The sequence below is a fragment of the Thalassophryne amazonica genome, chromosome 13, assembly GCF_902500255.1.
Source record: "Thalassophryne amazonica chromosome 13, fThaAma1.1, whole genome shotgun sequence".
Taxonomy (NCBI): Eukaryota; Metazoa; Chordata; class Actinopteri; order Batrachoidiformes; family Batrachoididae; genus Thalassophryne; species Thalassophryne amazonica.
The window spans coordinates 55,261,361-55,282,873 of record NC_047115.1 but is presented as its reverse complement, the minus strand read 5'-3'; the positions used below and the strand labels follow the sequence as shown (position 1 = coordinate 55,282,873).

At 42.1% G+C, this 21,513-nt stretch overlaps 1 protein-coding gene across 3 annotated transcripts in view; it reads left to right on the top strand.

Annotated features, from left to right (window-relative positions):
* Positions 1 to 3,576: 3,576 nt before the first annotated feature.
* Positions 3,577 to 21,513, top strand: part of khdrbs2 (KH domain containing, RNA binding, signal transduction associated 2) — a 253,004-nt gene continuing 235,067 nt past the window's right edge. For 2 of the 3 annotated variants that reach the window (XM_034185058.1, XM_034185059.1), the window contains exon 1: positions 3,578 to 3,924. In XM_034185058.1, the coding sequence (XP_034040949.1) occupies positions 3,834 to 3,924 (91 nt within the window). In that variant the 5' untranslated portion in view covers positions 3,578 to 3,833. Of the gene's footprint in view, positions 3,925 to 21,513 lie in introns of all 3 variants that reach the window. The other variant, XM_034185060.1, reaches the window with a different exon arrangement.

The window sequence follows — 21,513 nt, the reverse complement described above, 5'->3', positions numbered from 1 at the left end:
GACAATAGGCGTTAAGGGGCTAATGTGGGGACCAAAAGACAATGTAGGATCATAAAGTACCCCAAGATTCCTCACTTTGTCCGTATGATGCACAACGCACAAACCCAAATTAAGCACCAGCTGGTCAAATTGATGCTGATGTCTGGCTGGACCAAGAACCATCATTTCAGTCTTATCAGAATTCAAGAGTAGGAAATTACTAGACAACCAACTTCTCACAGATAAAAAAGAAAAGTGAAGTTTAGATGAAAGAAAAGTGAAGTTAGGGCAGGTGTCTTTGACCACACTAATTGCTTGCACTACCATATACAGCTGGAGCTGTACTAGAAAAACATAGATCAAAACATGGATTCCACACTAAACCCCCTGTGGTAGCCCTGAACCAATTCATACAGACATACATTTATTTTATACCCACTTACAACATTCAAGGGTCACTGGCGCTGGAGCCAATCACAGCTGTCATAGGGTGTGAGTCAGGGTACATCCTGGACAGGACACCAGTCTATTACACAACCACATATAGACGGACAGACACACCTATGGTCAATTTAGGGTCACTAATTAGCCAAACCTTTCAGCACGGAGAGAACATGCAAACTCAACACAGAAAGCACCAGGCTGAAAGTGAGCCCACGACTCTCTTGCTGTGAGGCAACAGTGTTAACCATGAAGCCACCGTGCCGCCAAATGGGATTCAGTGTACAATAAACAATTACATTTAAATTTGACAAAATAATTACTTTAGAAACAGCATGATAATGTTAATTTGGGGCCATACAAAACTTGGAAGACATTGTCCCTATTTTTTTTTTTCCTTTATATAGCACCAAATCACAACAGAGTTGCCTCAAGGCACTTCACACAGGTAAGGTCTAACCTTACCAACCCCCAGAGCAACAGTGGTAAGGAAAAACTCCCTCTGAGGAAGAAACCTCAAGCAGACCAGACTCAAAGGGGTGACCCTCTGCTTGGGCCATGCTACAAACATAAATTACAGAAACAATTCACAGAGCAATTCACAGACAAATATACAAGAATTGCTGTTGGTGCACAGGACAGGAGGGTCGCCAACACAAACACAACTCCCATCTCTGGATGGGATGACAAAACTGTACCAGTATGCTAGCCATATGAAAGGGAAAATAAGTGCATCTTAAGTCTGGACTTGAAAGTTTCCACAGAATCTGATTGTTTTATTGAAGCAGGGAGATCATTCCACAGAACAGGGGCATGATAAGAGAAAGCTCTGTGACCCGCAGACTTCTTATTCACCCTAGGGACACAAAGTAGTCCTGCACCCTGAGAACGTAAAGCCTGGGCCGGTACGTAAGGTTTAATTAGGTCAGCTAGGTAGGGAGGTGCCAGTCCATGAATAATTTTATAGGTTAGTAGCAGAACCTTAAAATCTGATCTCACTGGGACAGGAAGCCAGTGAAGAGATGCCAAAATGGGTGTAATGTGGTCGAACTTTCTGCTTTGTGTCAAAAGTCTAGCTGCAGCATTCTGAATCAATTGGAGATCCCTAATGCTAGACTGCGGTAAACCACAAAATAGAACATTGCAGTAGTCCAATCTAGAAGAGATGAATGCATGGATCAGGGTCTCAGCATCAGCCATAGACAGGATGGGACGAATCTTAGCTATATTTCGCAGGTGGAAGAAAGCAGTCCTAGTAATATTTCTAATATGGAGACCAAAGGACAACGAAGGATCAAAAATTACCCCAAGGTTCCTCACTTTGTCAGTGTGATGTATGACACATGAGCCTAGGCTGAGTGTCAACTGGTCAAATTGATGCCACTATACTTTACAATCCTCCTGATTTTAGGTACTTTCAATAATTAGTACTTTAGTACTTTAATTAGTAATAATTAATTTGGATAGTGGGCTTGAACCTATACTGCGAAGGCATGACATCACCACTTTGGGAAAGCCTTTGTCTAATGTCAAAACAAGTCTTGATGTTTGGGTTTCCCCTTGTCACAGTGATGTGAGTCAACCTATGGAGGTGGCAGAGTTTTCATCAAGATTAAGCTTTAAAGGGATTTTCAAATAAAGTGTAAAGGGAGGAGGAGGGAATGTTGAAAATAATACACTCAAAACTGCACCTTTCAGAGTGACCTTTTATTGTGGGCAGTCTAAGGCACACCTGTGCACTAATCATGGTGTCTAATCAGCATCTTGATATGGCACACCTGTGAGGTGGGATGGATTATCTCAGCAAAGGAGAAGTGCTCACTATCACAGATTTAGACTGGTTTGTGAACAATATTTGAGGGAAATGGTGATATTGTGTATGTGGAAAAAGTTTTAGATCTTTGAGTTCATCTCATACAAAATGGGAGCAAAACCAAAAGTGTTGCGTTTATATTTTTGTTGAGTATATTTTGTCAAAATTTATGCAACACTACTCCCCTTTTGAAATGCTTTTTTGAGGAAGCATACATTTTGTTATTGCAATCATTGTGATACAACACAACAACCAGTCGAGATGCTGGTTAAATTTTAAAATGTAATAGTAATCCAAGTGCTAGTCCATCCAGTGGCTATTCACATGCAGTCATTATGTAGCCATTGGATGGAGCTCATGCAATCATCCTGCACAATGTGTTGAAGAGGTGCCCTCAGTCCCCCAAGCAGACCTTTGTTTTAACACACATAAAAAAGCAACAACCTGCATAAGATCTTATTCCAAGGTCAAATATGGCAATCAATTTCTCAGTCATGTTGCAATGTATTTTCTGAGTTTTCTTCTTTTTTTTAAGTGATAGGGAGCGTAAACCTGTGGTCACCATTTTCCAAGCTCGTGCACATCACCTTGGGTGAAATGGGAGTTATGCAAGTGAGGTTTGCTCTGCACATTGAGAGCATTTGACATCCTGTCTGATGGGAAATCAAACCAAAGATCACCTGGTTACAAATCCAACTTTCCAACCTTACATTCACAAATGCACCACCAAAAAGTTCTAATAACATGCAAAAAATATAACCCAAATAGCCTCCAAAAATCAACCTCATTAGCTTCCCAGAGTGTACCTCAGTCCAGCCCAGCCTCACACTTTTTTCGTGCACCCATCACGAAATGAGTGACATTTTCATGACGCATTTTTTTTTTCCTATTTATAACTCTACCCCGTCTCCTAACTCTAACCATAACATAAGTGTCTAGGTTGTGTCTCAAGTGCCCTCCTAGATTTAGAGGCACGCCAAAATTTAATAGCATTATTATGTGGCTACGCCCCACCCATTCACCATATTTTTTTTGTTAAAATCGATTTAGAAAATGTTAAGTCCTGTGATGAAAACAATGACTCCTTGTATAATGACAATTCCCACTTTTTTTTCCTTCTACAATACTCGAAATCTAACCTGTAGAACGAAGCTGCTCAGCGCCAAAGTCATCCAAGCGCACCCTCCACTTTCTTTTTTTATTTATTTACAACATCCAACCACACCGACCAATTAATCTGTGGTGGTTGAGCAACGGACAGCCGCTGATTTCCAATAGTTCCAAAATGTGACCAATAATGTTGCTGAGGGGGCGGGGTCGCGGGGAGCCGCGCGCTCCGCGGAGCCGCGAGTGTGCGTCTGGCGGCGCGCCGAGGAGAGCCCAGCAGCGGAACCAGGGATGGACTCGCACCTCTGAATCCTCCCCCAGTCCGGTGGTGCTGAAATCAGACCGCAGTTGTGGAGGGGCTGTGTGCGTGCGACGCGCACACGCACTGGTAGACAATAGGTGCCAAAAACGGGAGCGGAATCTTGTAATTGCTGCTCCGTGCGCTCTTGCCGTCTCACCTGCGCGTCCGGTGAAGAAGTCCGCTGCGATTATTATGCATCCAGACAAGTGCTTACCTGAACTGATGGCCGAGAAAAACAGCCTGGATCCCTCCTTTGTGCACGCTGTCCGTCTGCTCGCAGAAGGTAAGCACATCTTTTTTTTCCCCCCTCCCAGTTATTTTAGGATTTGGGCATCAGCAGCGTTTTTCGTGATTCACTGTTTCACTGTATGTTTGGAAACCAAACCAAAGGTGAGCCTTTGTCTTGTAACGTGAAAAAAGATGCTCCTTTCCAACTTTTTGGCCTTTTATTTTTTCTGTGAGCACCAGTGACACTAACCGGCTGCTCTCCAAGGTCAAGCAGGCACAGCAGCCAGAAAGTAAATTGAATAATTCATTAATAAATTAAGAAAAAATCAGACAATTGCCTTCATTATATAAATGAATGTATTAAGGCCAGACAGGTGAAGTCTTCCAGATGGGGTTTGTTTAACCATGATACAATTTCTGACTGAATTTCAGTTTTTTGCAAAGTTTTTGTGTTTGTCTTCATTTATTTATTTACTTATTTTCAGATCAAGACACATGGGGACACAGAATACAGTGAAACTTGGATGAACTAAAAAAAAAAAAAAAGCTGTATTTGCAGTCCACTCAACTGTAAATGGATACCAGCTTCGGCTGGGAAAGTAATTTGCATTGGACTGGAGTCCCATCCAGGGTGAATTGTAAGCCACCTTGACAGTTGCACAAATTTCATTTGCTCTCAGAACTTGGCTGATGAAACCATTCTCTCATTGCTCCCACAATCACATAGAAATTATTTATAGCTGCAGGTTGTCTCGTACACATTGTGTGGTGGACAACGCATTTGAAATCTCGTCTCAAAAGGTAATTTATATATATATATATATATATATATATATATATATATATATATATATATATATATATATATATATATATATATATATATGGTAAATGGACTGCATTTATATAGCGCTTTTCCATCTGAATCAGATGCTCAAAGCGCTTTACAATTATGCCTCACATTCACCCTGATGTCAGGGTGCTGCCATACAAGGTGCTCACTACACACCAGGAGCAATAGGGGATTAAAGGCCTTGCCCAAGGGCCCTTAGTGATTTTCCAGTCAGGCGGGAATTTGAACCCATGATCCTCTGGACTCAAGCCCAACACCTTATCCACTAGACCATCACCTCCCCTACACACACACACACACACACACACACACACACATATATATATATATATACCAGGTATCTTATAAAACTAACCGGCAGTTTTATAAAAAAAAACTATATGGATTTGATTGACATGCGATTACACCAATCATGCTTGAACCCTTGTGCGCATGCGTGAGTTTTTCACGCGTGTCGGTGACGTCATTTCCCTGTGGGCAGGCCTTGAGTGAGATGTGGTCCCGCCCTCTCGGCTGAATTCCTTTGTTTCACACTCTGCTCGAGACGGCGCGCGTTGCTTTATCAAACTTTTTCTGGACCTGTGAGGAATATCCAAGTGGACACTAATTGAGAAATTCAGCTGGTTTTCGGTGAAAAGTTTAATGGCTGATGAGAGATTATGGGGTGTTTCTGTCACTGTAAGGACTTCCCATGGAGCGGGACGTCCTGCAGTGCTTCCAGGCACTGTCGTCAGCCTGTTTCAACCTGAAAACATCCTAATTTAAGGCTCTGTTGACCCAGGACGTCGTGAGAGAACAGAGAAGATTCAGAAGAGGCCGGCATGAGGAGTTTATGCGGACATTCCACTGTTTAAGGACATTTTTTAATGAAAGACGTGCGCGCAAATTCGCAGAGTCGTTTCCGTGACGACTCGGTGAATCTGTGTGCGCCGCGACAGGAAAAACACCTCCCGTGTTGAAAACCATTTGTAAAATTCAGGCGGCTTTTAATGGCTTTCAACAAGTGAGTAACTGAGAAATTGTTTAACAGCTTGGGCATGTTCCAACTTGCCCGTTAAGGTTTCCAACGGAGGTGTTTTTCCTGTCGTGACCCCCCCGCGGTCGGGTCCGGCCCGACATGCGACTCTGCCCGCACGTTCTTTCATTACAAAATGTCCGTTAACAATGGAATGTCCGAATAAACTCCTCATGCCGACTTCTTCTGAAAGTTCTCTGTTCTCTGACGACTTACTGGGTCAACAGAGCCTGAAATGTGGAAGTTTTCAACTTGAAACGCTGCCGCCTCGAAGCGCGGATCGCCGTCAGGCACCGTGGGCCGTCCTTACGGCGACACTACCAGACTCATCAGCCGTTAAAATGTTTACCGAAAACCAGCTGAATTTATCGAATGGTGTCCACTCAGTTGTGCCTTACAGTTTTGAAAAAATTTTGATCAAAGCAGCAGTCTCTGAGCCATTTCTAAACAATGAAAAAATCGACGAGAGGGTGGGCGACTCCTCACTCAAAGACTGCCCACAGGCGAATGACGTAACCGACAGGCGTGAAAAAACTCTCGCATGCCCACGAGGGTTCAAGCATGTCTGATGTAATCACACGTGATTCAAATCCATATGGTTTTCCATATCGTTATTCTTTCGTTCTTGAAAAGGTTTCCGTTCACAATGACCTTGTGAGGTTGACTTCTTCCTGTCATTTACTTAGTGCGTGCAGAGAACTGAGAGAAGCTTACCAATATGGCCAGTATGCAATCAAGAAGCCTATGCTGTTTTGCAGTCTCAGTTATCATAAGAGGAAAATATTGCAGGTTATCAATTTTAAAAATGTTTGTTTTTGACAATAATTTTATCTGTGTGCTCACTTTGCTGGGCTGTGATGAACATTAAGGCAGAGGCATAACAGCGCTGTGTCAGCATACAGATTTTCAAATTTAGGGAGTTCTCTCTCTGTTTTCCTGTGTAATTTATTTTTTCACAGCATTATGAGTTTTGGCACTTTCCAGGACTGTGCATATGCGAGCTGTGAATTCCTCAGTGAAGTGGCTGTACCTGTGTGTGAACGCAGCCTGTGAAAAATTGGCTGTGCAGTGCAGCTTTTCCACAAACGCTGCATTGATAAATCCACTGTGCTGATGAAAACTCTAACACAATCTGAATAAAGGTATTTCTTTGAATAGTTAAACTTGATTCACTGGAAGTGCACATCTTTTTCACTTCACCTGCAAGGCCGCAAGCAACGCACAGTGGTGTGTTTTTAAAAAAGTACAGCAACACACTGCTTTGCTTTAAATACACAATAAATCTGTTTCAGGTGATCAGTACGAACCCACTTTCACTTAAAAGGCTTTATTTTACTCAGTGTGCCGCTTTGGGAAGTTGTAGCTTCTGCTGCTACATTGATTAGGTCCTTATGTGCACGTGCTATTGTCTTCTCAGTTATTCATGGTAGTGTTGCAGTGCCACATACAGGCTTGATGTATACACCATTTTCAGTGTCCCACAGTTGATTTATTCTTCTTCTTTGTCTTTTGGCTGTTCCCGTTAGGGGTCACCACAGCAGATCAGTCGTTTCCATCTCACCCTGTCCTCTGTATCTTCCTCTGTCACACCAACCACCTGCATGTCCTCCCTCAGCACATCCATAAACCTCCTCTTTGGCCTCCCTCTTCTCCACCCTGGTGGCTCCATCCTCAGCATCCTTCTCCCTATATACCCTGGGTCTCTTCTCTGCACATGTCCAAACCATCTCAGTCTCGCCTCTGACTTTGTCTGCAAACTGTCCCACCTGAGCTGTCCCTCTGATATGTTCATTCCTGTCCATTCTCGTCACTCCCAAAGAGAATCTCAATGTCCCACAGCCGACATGGAACATTATTAACCAGTTTGGGAGCAATATTTTTTGTTCTAACTGGTTTGGGATCGTCAGTTTTGGGGTGGAACCCAAAAACAGAAACGTAAAAATGGCGTTTCTGTTCAGAAGGAACTGGCGGGGGAAAAAAGTCTAGTTCAAAGCCCTGCAATGGGCCTATATGACTTACTTCTATATTTGTTACACCTAAATTGATTAGTTTTTCTTAAAGTAAAATTATTATTTAAAGTTTTCACCATTTGAGAACCACTCTCAATCACTCTCAATCTCAATCACTTTTAAAGTTTTCAATCCACTTAACCTGCTGGACGTCTTTGGATGTAGGAGCAAGCCGGAGCACCTGGAGAGAACCCTTGCAAACATGGGGAGAACACACAAACTCCACATAGAAAGGCCACAGGTGGGAATCAAACCCATGACCTTCTTGCTGTGAGGCAACAATGCTAACCACCAAGTCACTGTGCTGCCCCAGCAACCGTGCTGGCCCATTGAGAACCATTTCAACTATATTTGAGTCAAAAACGAATGACTTTAGGTTGAACAAGTTAAAGTAGTTTTTTTTTTTTTTTTTTTTAATGTTGATTCAAAGTTTCACTTTTTCAGTTGTGTGTTTGTGTGTGTGTGTGTGTGGGGGGGGGGGGGGGGGGGGGGTGTTGGCTGGTTCTCATGCTACTTGGCTTTTGTTCCTCAGATGGCACTATTCCAAAAAAATATCTGTCACAATTGTAGTCCCTTACTGAACTTTTTGTTAAGGGAAACTTGGACCTACTTGAAAACATCACTGTCGTTTGTTACACCTATTTGTTGTTGTTTTTTTTTTTTTTTTTACTTCATCTCAAAGTATATTTATAACTTTGGCATTCAGCAAAATGATAAATATGAGGTCTGTCCAAAAAGTATCGTACCTTTTTATTTTTTTCAAAAACTATATGGATTTGAATCACGTGTGATTACATCAGCCAAGCTTGAACCTTCATGCGCATGCGTGAGTTTTTCCACGCCTGTCGGTTGCGTCATTCGCCTGTGGGCAGGCTTTGAGTGAGTACTGGTCCACCCCTCCCGTCGGATTTCTTTTGTCTGAGAACTTGCTGAGAGACTGCCGCTTTGCTCCATGAAATTTTTTTCAGAAACTGTTAGAGACAGGCAGTTTGAAACCATTCGATAGATTCAGATGGATATCGGTGAAGATTCTGTCGGCGTCACGCGGATTATGGACTGTTAAAACCTTTTTAAATGAATGAGGTGGGCTTCATAGATAATTGGCAAAGCTTCTGGGGAAAACCTGGTCTTGTTAGGAGAGACGGCATCCATCCCACTTTGGATGGAGCAGCTCTCATTTCTAGAAATCTGGCCAATTTTCTTAAATCCTCCAAACCGTGACTATCCAGGGTTGGGACCAGGAAGCAGAGTTGTAGTCTTACACACCTCTCTGCAGCTTCTCTCCTCCTGCCATCCCCTCATTACCCCATCCCCGTAGAGACGGTGCCTGCTCCCAGACCACCAATAACCAGCAAAAATCTATTTAAGCATAAAAATTAAAAAAGAAAAAATAATATAGCACCTTCAACTGCACCACAGACTAAAACAGTTAAATGTGGTCTATTAAACATTAGGTCTCTCTCTTCTAAGTCCCTGTTAGTAAATGATATAATAATTGATCAACATATTGATTTATTCTGCCTTACAGAAACCTGGTTACAGCAGGATGAATATGTTAGTTTAAATGAGTCAACACCCCCGAGTCACACTAACTGCCAGAACGCTCGTAGCACGGGCCGAGGCGGAGGATTAGCAGCAATCTTCCATTCCAGCTTATTAATTAATCAAAAACCCAGACAGAGCTTTAATTCATTTGAAAGCTTGACTCTTAGTCTTGTCCATCCAAATTGGAAGTCCCAAAAAAACAATTTTATTTGTTATTATCTATCGTCCACCTGGTCGTTACTGTGAGTTTCTCTGTGAATTTTCAGACCTTTTGTCTGACTTAGTGCTTAGCTCAGATAAGATAATTATAGTGGGCGATTTTAACATCCACACAGATGCTGAGAATGACAGCCTCAACACTGCATTTAATCTATTATTAGACTCAATTGGCTTTGCTCAAAATGTAAATGAGTCCACCCACCACTTTAATCATATCTTAGATCTTGTTCTGACTTATGGTATGGAAATTGAAGACTTAACAGTATTCCCTGAAAACTCCTTTCTGTCTGATCATTTCTTAATAACATTTACATTTACTCTGATGGACTACCCAGCAGTGGGGAATAAGTTTCATTACACTAGAAGTCTTTCAGAAAGCGCTGTAACTAGGTTTAAGGATATGATTCCTTCTTTATGTTTTCTAATGCCATATACCAACACAGTGCAGAGTAGCTACCTAAACTCTGTAAGTGAGATAGAGTATCTCGTCAATAGTTTTACATCCTCATTGAAGACAACTTTGGATGCTGTAGCTCCTCTGAAAAAGAGAGCTTTAAATCAGAAGTGCCTGACTCCGTGGTATAACTCACAAACTCGCAGCTTAAAGCAGATAACCCGTAAGTTGGAGAGGAAATGGCATCTCACTAATTTAGAAGATCTTCACTTAGCCTGGAAAAAGAGTCTGTTGCTCTATAAAAAAGCCCTCCGTAAAGCTAGGACATCTTACTACTCATCACTAATTGAAGAAAATAAGAACAACCCCAGGTTTCTTTTCAGCACTGTAGCCAGGCTGACAAAGAGTCAGAGCTCTATTGAGCCGAGTATTCCTTTAACTTTAACTAGTAATGACTTCATGACTTTCTTTGCTAATAAAATTTTAACTATTAGAGAAAAAATTACTCATAACCATCCCAAAGACGTATTGTTATCTTTGGCTGCTTTCAGTGATGCCGGTAATTGGTTAGACTCTTTCTCTCAGATTGTTCTGTCTGAGTTATTTTCATTAGTTACTTCATCCAAACCATCAACATGTCTATTAGACCCCATTCCTACCAGGCTGCTCAAGGAAGCCGTACCGTTATTTAATGCTTCGATCTTAAATATGATCAATCTATCTTTATTAGTTGGCTATGTACCACAGGCTTTTAAGGTGGCAGTAATTAAACCATTACTTAAAAAGCCATCACTTGACCCAGCTATCTTAGCTAATTATAGGCCAATCTCCAACCTTCCTTTTCTCTCAAAAATTCTTGAAAGGGTAGTTGTAAAACAGCTAACTGATCATCTGCAGAGGAATGGTCTATTTGAAGAGTTTCAGTCAGTTAGAATTCATCATAGTACAGAAACAGCATTAGTGAAGGTTACAAATGATCTTCTTATGGCCTCAGACAGTGGACTCATCTCTGTGCTTGTTCTGTTAGACCTCAGTGCTGCTTTTGATGCTGTTGACCATAAAATTTTATTACAGAGATTAGAGCATGCCATACGTATTAAAGGCACTGCGCTGCGGTGGTTTGAATCATATTTATCTAATAGATTACAATTTGTTCATGTAAATGGGGAATCTTCTTCACAGACTAAGGTTAATTATGGAGTTCCACAAGGTTCTGTGCTAGGACCAATTTTATTCACTTTAGCAGCATAACTAAGGGATGGATCAGGTGACCCTGAACCATCCCTTAGTTATGCTGCTATAGACTTAGACTGCTGGGGGGTTCCCATGATGCACTGAGTGTTTCTTTCTCTTTTTGCTCTGTATGCACCACTCTGCATTTAATCATTAGTGATTGATCTCTGCTCCCCTCCACAGCATGTCTTTATCCTGGTTCTCTCCCTCAGCCCCAACCAGTCCCAGCAGAGGACTGCCCCTCCCTGAGCCTGATTCTGCTGGAGGTTTGTTCCTGTTAAAAGGGAGTTTTTCCTTCCCACTGTCGCCAAGTGCTTGCTCACAGGGGGTCGTTTTGACCGTTGGGGTTTTTACGTAATTATTGTATGGCCTTGCCTTACAATATAAAGCGCCTTGGGGCAACTGTTTGTTGTGATTTGGCACTATATAAATAAAATTGATTGATTGATTGACAAAAGCATTTCACAGCTTTGGGACACTTAAGTTTGGATATTGATAACAGGAGGACTTCATAATCTGTCTCTGAATAGTGTTGGTTAGAAAACCAGGCCCGCGACCATGTAGTTGCAATGAAATCGCAAGTTACCCTCAGCTGTTCTCGCCACTTTGCAAGAAGGAAAAATGCAATAAGTGCTAAAATTCCTTGTGAGTTCCACCTGGCACTGTGAAGTGATGGCAGCTTGTGCCATTTGATGTGAGGCCGTTTTTCCTCCATTTTGTAAAACTTGTATGCTTCACAAAGCTCAAAAAGGAATTTAAAATCATGTCTCCAGCCAAGGTTCTCATATTCTGGTATCACTTCTGTGCCCATGTGTGCATTTTGCAAATCATCATACTGTTCCAAAATCTCATCAATAAACTCGTAGTTAATGTTAGGTGACCGTGACGGTATAGGAAAAAAGAAGTCCAACACATGTCGGAGAACAAGATCAAGAATGTGGTGCTGGCAGCTGATGTATTGAGGTTCATCGAATCCCTTGTGTCGAAATGTTCTCTGAAGCCTGGCTACAACACAGTTTTTGTGACCAGTATTGACTGCTGTTGTGTCAGAGATGATCATCTGAATACTGTTCCATGCATTGTACTCATCAAGCAGGTCCTATCTTGGTATATAGATGTCTGCAGTGGTTCTACTGTCACAAGCCAAAATGCCAAGTTGTAATGTTCTTCTGTCATTTTTCAAGTACACAACTTGGTACTCCTTATTGTCAATTTTCTTACCATCAAAATGCAAACAAAATTTCTCTTCAGAGATCAGTTCCATGAGGCGGTTCTTAACTTGTTCTGCATCTCTGATTGTTCGATGCCAGACCACAGACTGTGATGGTGTTTGGACACTAACTCCATCTTCAGGCAGACTTTGAAGCACCTGTGATGCTTTTCTGGTTGACAAAGAGCGTTTAGACACCAGTTTGGCAGCAGACTTTGTTGAGTGGCGTGTTCATGTTTATCTATAAATGGACTGCATTTATATAAATGGTAAATGGACTGCATTTATATAGCGCTTTTCCATCTGCATCAGATGCTCAAAGCACTTTACAATTATGCCTCACATTCACCCCAACGTCAGGGTGCTGCCATACAAGGCGCTCACTACACACCGGGAGCAATAGGGGATTAAAGGCCTTGCCCAAGGGCCCTTAGTGATTTTCCAGTCAGGTGGGGATTTGAAACCATGATCTTCTGGACTCAAGCCCAACACCTTAACCACTAGACCATCACCTCCCCCATCATCTATTTTACCTTTATTTTTATTCTTTTAATTATTGTTTAATAATATATTTTAGCAATATTTATTTGTATATATTTTCTTGTTATTTCTTGATACTTGTTAATTCTTTTCTTGTTACGTTATTTTTAAATAGTATTGTGTAAACTCGTGTATTTTTAAAAGTGATGTCGTGCTAGGTTTTTCCATGATCCAATGAAATAAACTTCAAAAAAGTGATCTATGGGTAAAAGTTCATCAAATGCAACATCAGGAAAATGAAAGTTTTGAAAAAGTTTTGTAGTCATAACCCTACCCAGCAGTCATAGGGCGTGAGGCAGGTCCAATTTGTATTTGATATTCAATACTTTTGGTCAAGGTAAGCATAAAATATTTGTGTTTCTTTGGATGAACAGATAAAGTAAAGAACTAAGTAAAGAACTGTACAAAAGGTATAGGCAAATACACTCTAAGAAATGAAATGTGATATAGATTTACTCTGGTTATGTCAACTGACCTGAAAGAACGGGGCTGTTTCTGTCAGTTGTGACAAGTTGTTACAATTTAGTTTAATTTAATTTATTTATATAGCACCAAATCATAACAACGCTGCTTCAAGGCGCTTCACAAGAGTAAGGTCTAAAGCCCCCGTCACACATAGCCAGAATGTGCAGGAAGCAGGCCAAAACGGCAAAAATGGTCATAATCCAGATGCAGTCCGGAGGAAAGAGGCGTGGTCAGCCATGTCAGAACGCAGCCAGACTGCATTGTCCACACCTGTCAGATCGCATCCAAAAGGTTTGTAGACGACACAGACTGTTGTCAGATGACCATAAGAGGCGCAGAAGACAGCCCGATGTCCAAATGTCTGGATGGCAAACACGGGACTGGAGTGGGAGGCAGCACTCTGTTCTTCCTTTGCACAGGACATCAAAGATAACCAACATATGGACGGGACTCACGCCATATGTGCCCAGGCTGGCAGTGGTGTGGTCACCCACTCCCATTCAATCGCTCCTTTTTCCCGGGCTCACCGGCCTCACTTGCGTGTGTGTGTGCGCGTAGAAGTGCTGACATGAGGAAATGATCGCTCAGTGTGTGTTTCATAACGGCTGACTGGGTTGCCGTGGACTTTACGCCGAGCGCCCTCTGGTGGCCATTTTAGGCAGATGAAAACATCGCCAAGCTCAATACAAATACGAGGTCTGTTAGAAAAGTATCGGACCTTTTTATTTTTTGCAAAAAACTGATGGATTTGAATCACGTGTACTTGCATGAGCAAACCTTGAACCTTCGTGCACATGCGTGAACTTTTTCACGGCTGTCGATTGCATCATTTTCTGGTAAGCAGCCTTTGTGTGAGGTGTGTGTCGTGCACTCGGTGGATTTTCATTCCAAGGAAAAAGACGGAACGACTGGAGCAGCGCTGCATCAAATTTTGCCAGAAACTGGGTGACAGCCAGGTGGAAACCATTTGGATGATTCAGACAGCGTTCGGTGACGATCCTATGGGCATCACACAGATTAAGGAGCAGTACAACCGGTTTAAAGACATCCGCACAACGATGGAGAGTGAGCCACGCTCCGATCAGCCATCAACATGCTGAAATGACCAGATCATTTCCAAAGTGAACGCTGTGGTGATGCGGGACCGTCGTGTGACTGTCCGAGAAATTGCGGAAGAGGTGGACATCAGCACTTTTTCGGCACATTCCACTGTGACAGAAGATTTGGCCATGAAAAGAGTGGCAGTGAAATTCATGCCGATGGCTTCGGCACAAAGCTGCCGACGGCGGAGCAAAAGCACCTCCGTGTTGAAGTCTCAAAGGACATGCTGTGACATGCCCAGCTCTTCCACAATTTCTCGGATAGTCACACGACTGAAAAGTCACTGAAAGCCGTCTGAATCATCCGAATGGTTTCCATCTGGCTGTCACCCAGTTTCTGGCAAAATTTGATGCAGTGCTGCTCCAGTCGTTCCGTCTTTTTCATAGGAATGAAAATCCACCGAGCGCACGACACACAGCTCACACAAAGGCTGCTTACCAGAAAATGATGCAATTGACAGTCGTGAAAAAGTTCACGCATGCGCACGAAGGTTCAAGGTTTGCTCATGCAAGCACACGTGATTCAAATCTATCAGGTTTTTGAAAAAAATAAAAAGGTCTGATACTTTTCTAACAGACCTCGTACATGTGAACTTTAGATAGAAACCTAAAACATATTACATCACAACTTCTGTTTCTATAATAACCAGATTTATAGCCTAGCTTATTAGCTATAATTTAGTTTTACAAGTCTACAGACTAGGTAAACATATACTACAATCTTCTCCTGTATGAACACGTAGGTTTCAGGAGCTAACTCCTATAACATTATGTAGTAACTATATTTCTTGTATATGTAGTTTACTACCCTGATTGTGTAAATGTCACTTACAGTGAGGAAAATAAGTATTTGAACACCCTGTGGTTTTGCAAGTTCTCCCACTTAGAAATCATGGAGGGGTCTGAAATTTTCATCTTAGGTGCATGTCCACTGTGACAGACATAATCTAAAAAAAAAAAAAAAAAAAATCTGGAAATCACAATGTATGATTTTTTAAATCATTTATTTGTATGTTACTGCTGCAAATAAGTATTTGAACACCTGTGAAAATCAATGTTAATATTTGGTACAGTAGACTTTGTTTGCAATTACAGAAGTCAAACGTTTCCTGTAGTTTTTCACCAGGTTTTCACACACTGCAGCAGGGATTTTGGTCCAGTCCTCCATACAGATCTTCTCTAGATCTTTCAGGTTTGGAGTTTCAGCTCCCTCCAAAGATTTTCAATTGAGTTCAACTCTGGAGACTGGCCAGGCCACTCCAGGACCTTGAAATGCTTCTTACGGAGCCCCTCTTTAGTTGCCATGGCTGTGTGTTTGGGGTCATTGTCATGCTGGAAGACCCAGCCATGACCCATCTTCAATGCTCTTAGTGAGGAAAGGAGGTTGTTTTCCAAAATCTTGCAATACATGACTCCATCCATCCTCCCTTCAATACGGTGCAGTCGTCCTGTCCCCTTTGCAGAAGAGCACCCTCAGAGTATGATGTTTCCACCCCCATGCTTTACGGTTGGGATGGTTTTCTTGGGGTTGTTCTCATCCTCTAAACATGGTAAGTGGAGTTGATTCCAAAAAGCTCTATTCTGATGGGAGAAGGGCCTGGAGCGATGGGCCTGGAGTGTTTTGAGCATGTGCAACACACTGGGGACAGTCAGCCAACTGGGACCAACTGTGTGGATGTTCACAGACTGCTGTCAGAATGTTCTGGAACTGAAACCTGGCACTTTTCGGATGTGGGACGATTTGTCATTCTAATGCCATTCGGCGTCATTCTGGCTATGTGTGACGGGGGTATAACTTTACCAACGCCTAGAGCAAGCACACAGGTGACAGTGGTAAGGAAAAACTCCCTTAGATGATGTTCCGAAAGAAACCTCAAGCAGACCAGCCTCAGAGGGGTGACCCAGTGCTTACATCATTCTATGAATTGTATGTTTTGTTTTCAATATCAACAACCAATTCTTCTAGGACCAGCTGACATAACTACATAGGTCAATATAATATTTCATTATTTTAGAGTGCAATGAAAAGCTATTAAAAATATCATATTTAATGAATATAAGTAAATCAAATATTTGACCCAATTTCAGGTTTAAAATGCATCATTTGTTTGAATTGATGAAATGCATAATGGAGGTCTAGTGGTAGGGGAAGTGATGGTCTAGTGGTTAAGCGTTGGACTTAAGATCAGAGGATCCTCGGTTCAAATCCTAGTCTGACCGGAAAATCACTAAGGGCCCTTGGGCAAGGTCCTTAATCCCATTGTTGCTCCCGGTGTGTAGTGAGCACCTTGTATGGCAGCACCCTGACATCAGGGTGAATGTGAGGCATCATTAGTGTAAAGCGCTTTGAGCGTCTGATGCAGATGGAAAAGTGCTATATAAACGCAGTCCATTGACATAATTTGTTTTCCATGATTTTGTCCCCTTTATACGAAAATTGTTTTGTGCTGAACATAATTAGCTTTTAAGTAATTTCATATTAGAGTCATGGATAAATATTCTGTTGCAAACACCCAATAGCAGTGGTTAGGACTTGAATGCAGAAAACAGACCTTGAGTTACAATATCATGATTTATTTTGCAAATAACTGAAATGGTAAGTAGAATGAGCAGATGAGCCAAGCACTGGAGGAGGGAGAGACGAGCCAGAGCGATGAAGCAAAAGGTGGACTCCCAGACCAGGTAGCAGCAGCAGAATAAAGTTGAACCAGAGCAGAACCAGATAGCTGTGACAGAGCTGATTGAGTCCAAGAGCTGAAACAGAGATAAGAAATAGTAGGACAAAAATCATAGACACCAAGAGACCAAAAAAAACAAAAAAAACAAAACCGCAGCATGTGGCCAGATACCCCAAAGGCAAACTGAGCTTCCAGCGTCAGAGGAGATGAAGAGCCGAGGTATAAATACAGGTGAAGGTTGATTGCAGGCAGGTGTGTCCAGTCAGCTCGGTGACATTCGTATTTGGAATTTTGGTTTGTAACTTAAATCTATTTTGAAAAAAAATAAAAATAAAAGAATAATAATAAGAAGAAATTAGAACTGAAGTTTGCTGGAGTAGAAATATTGTAAAACTCAAATTCAGTTTTCTTTCGACACACAATGCAGAAAAGATGTCAGTTGTTATTATCAAAATTTTGGGCTGTCTAAATCATTTGGATAGCACTGTGAACTAAAAAGTGTATTTTTAGCCATCAACAGGCTGAAATGACCAGATCATTTCAAAAGTGAAGGCTGTGTTGATCCGGGACGTCATGTGAGTACCAGATAAATGGCAGAAAAGCTGAACATCAGCCATTTTTCGTCAGATTCCACTGTTACAGGAGATTTTGTAATGAAAGACGTGCGGAGACATTCGCGCGTCGGGACGAAGCCGCAATGGCGTTAGGCCTTCACTTTAGGTCTGGAGTTCACTAGAGTTTTTAGGGCTACATATAAATATGTAGCCCTAAAAACTATATATATTCTGAATCCTCATGACATGGGGAACAAACTGGTACCATTTTTGTAAAAGTTGAACTGAAAATTACCCTGAAAATAGCCATTTATGTAAGACCATACAGTGTGGTACCATGTGCGATAAACTCCCAAACTATAATATGTAGCCCTAAAAACTATATATGTTCTGAATCCTCATGACATGGGGAACAAACTGGAACCATTTTTTAAAAGTTGAACTGAAAATTACTCCCAAAATAACCAGCTGTGGGTATGACCAGGTAGATTCAAATATCCAGCCCTGTATATGTGTTGGCCATCTCTGTTTATTTAATCCCTTTCTACAGCACACTCAGCACAGCACAGCACAGCCACAGCACACTCAGCAAAACAACAACATGCTTACGCTGAGGCTGTGGGTATGACCAGGCAGATTCAAATTTCCAGCCCTGTATATGTGTTGGCCATCTCTGTTTATTTAATCCCTTCCTTCAGCTACTTTATGTTCTCAACTGTTAAGCACCTGACTGTCCTGTACAACCCAGTTTGCCTTTCTATCTAAATACATTCATTTTATGTTTGTAAAATTGCAATGTAAAAACAATGAAATACACCACGACCTCAATTTTGATTCATTGATATTTACAGTTACTGTTACCTACCTTTTGTGTGCAGTTTTGTTATAAATTTGATTGCAAAGCAAAGTCTGCATGAAGGACTTCAAATGTGTTTGTCTTTTAACCAAGTATGCACTCAGTTTGGGGAGTCCACCTCTTACAGTTCTGCTGGACAAACTTTAGCCTATTAACTATTATATTTATAAGACATCAGAATTCCAAAAACAAGTGTTGGGCAATTGTTTTGATTAAAATGATTGGTATTTGGCTTGTGTCTAAAACAGGTTAACCCAGGCAGTGCCGGGTACCCCCAGCTATATATATATATATATATATATATATATATATATATATATATATATATATATATATATATATATATATATATATATATATATATATATATATATATATATATATATATATATACGAGGGCTGTCCGTAAAGTATAGGTCCTTTTTATTTTTTTCTAAAACTATATGGATTTCATTCATATGTTTTTACGTCAGACATGCTTGAACCCTCGTGCGCATGCGTGAGTTTTTCCACGCCTGTCGGTGACGTCATTCGCCTGTGAGCACTCCTTGTGGGAGGAGTCGTCCAGCCCCTCGTCGGAATTCCTTTGTCTGAGAAGTTGCTGAGAGACTGGCGCTTTGTTTGATCAAAATTTTTTCTAAACCTGTGAGACACATCGAAGTGGACATGGTTCGAAAAATTAAGCTGGTCTTCAGTGAAACTTTTAACAGCTGATGAGAGATTTTGAGGTGATTCTGTCGCTTTAAGGACTTTTCACGGTGCGAGACGTCGTGCAGCGCTCTCAGGCGGCGTCATCAGCCTGTTTCAAGCTTAAAACCTCCACATTTCAGGCTTTATTGATCCAGGACGTCATGAGAGAACAGAGAAGTTTCAGAAGAAGTCGGTTTCAGCATTTTATCCGGATATTCCACTGTTAAAGGAGATTTTTTTTAATGAAAGACGTGCAGGCGGATTGCAGCGTCGGCTCGCAGCCGCCGCGACGCTCTGCCACAGGAAAAACATCTCTGTTGGAAGCCTTGAGGACAAGTTGGAACATGTCCAGCTGATAAACAATTTCTCATATACTCACTCCACTGAAAGCCATCAAAAACCGCCTGGATTTTACAAATGGTTATCAACACGGAGGTGTTTTTCCTGTGCCGCCGTGCCGCGTCTTTCATTAAAAAATCTCCTTTAACAGTGGAATATCCGGATAAAATGCTGAAACCGACTTCTTCTGAAACTTCTCTGTTCTCTCACGACGTCCTGGATCAATAGAGCCTGAAATGTGGAGGTTTTAAGCTTGAAACAGGCTGATGACGCTGCCTGAGAGCGCAGCGCGACGTCTCGCACCGTGAAAAGTCCTTAAAGCGACAGAATCACCTCAAAATCTCTCATCAGCTGTTAAAATTTTCACTGAAAACCATCTTAATTTTTCGAACCATGTCCACTTCGATGTGTCTCACAGGTTTAGAAAAAATTTTGATCAAACAAAGCGCCAGTCTCTCAGCAATTTCTCAGACAAAGGAATTCCGACGAGGGGCTGGACGACTCCTCCCACAAGGAGTGCTCACAGGCGAATGACGTCACCGACAGGCATGGAAAAACTCACGCATGCGCACGAGGGTGCAAGCATGTCTGACGTATAAACATATGAATGAAATCCATATAGTTTTTGAAAAAAATAATAGGACCTATACTTTACGGACAGCCCTCGTATATATATATATATATATATATATATAGTTGTTGTTGTTGACAGTTTCCTCGCTTGCGAGGATAGTGGGAAGGCCTTTTTTTTTTTTAAGTTTATTTTCTACAAGCTCTCTGGTGGCTGAAAAGTCCGATGCGGGATGCACAAGACCTGTTACACTTGGGGCAAATGAACACTTGAGTAGGCTGGGCTTGTGCTGCTGCCCGCTCTTTCTGTCTTTGACGCTTCTGGCGTGAGGCCTCACTTCTTTCTGCCTCAAACTTCAGGCTGGCGGATTTGATGCTGGAACGCCAGCTGAGTCTATCTGTAGCTAGATGCTGCCATGACTGATGCTGAATGCCTGCAAGGGAGAGCTGTTTCTTCAGCTGGTCCTTATAGCGCTTTTTGGTGGCCCATTGGTTTCGTCTCCCTTCCTTGAGCTTGCCAAAGAGAATTAATTTCGGCATGCATGTATCATCCATCCTGGCTATGTGGCCTGCCCAACAAAGCTGTTGTTTTAGTATAATAGACTCCATGCTGGGCAATTTGGCTCTGGTAAGGTTGTCCTCATTTGAGACGTAGTCCTGCCACTTGATCCCGAAGATGTTTCGGAGACAACGCTGATGAAAGCGTTCCAGTAATCTGATCTGCTGGTGATATAGAACCCAGGTTTCAGCTCCATACAGGAGGGTAGGGACCACAATGGCTCTGTAGACCTGCACTTTTGTGGAAAGGCGCAGTGCATGATTCTGCCAGACTTTCTTTGAGAGTCGACCAGAACTGCTGGCCTTGGCAAGGCGACTGTCTAGGTCCTTGGCAACAGATGCGTCATTTGAGATAACACTACCGAGATACGTGAAGTGCTCTACTGCATTCAGGCTGGTACCCTCGATGTTGATTTGGGGTGGGGTATATGCTGTATGGGGGACCAGTTGATATAGCACTTCTGTCTTTCTCAGGCTGATTGTGAGGCCGAAGGCTCTTGCTGCTTCAGCAAAACAGTTGACAATGTGCTGCAAGGCTTGCTCCGTATGGGCGATGAGGGTGCAGTCATCTGCGAAGAGCAGCTCCATGATTAGCTGTTCTGTGATCTTTGTGTGGGACAGAAGGCGCCGCAAGTTAAACAGACTTCCGTCAGTTCTGAAGCGGATATAGATGCCGTCTGTCAAGTCTTCTTTGGCCTCACGAAGCATCATGCTGAAGAAGATGGAGAACAGAGTGGGTGCGAGGATGCAACCTTGTTTGACGCCATTTGAGATGGGGAAGCTGCCGGACAGAGTCCCGTTGTACTTCACTTGTCC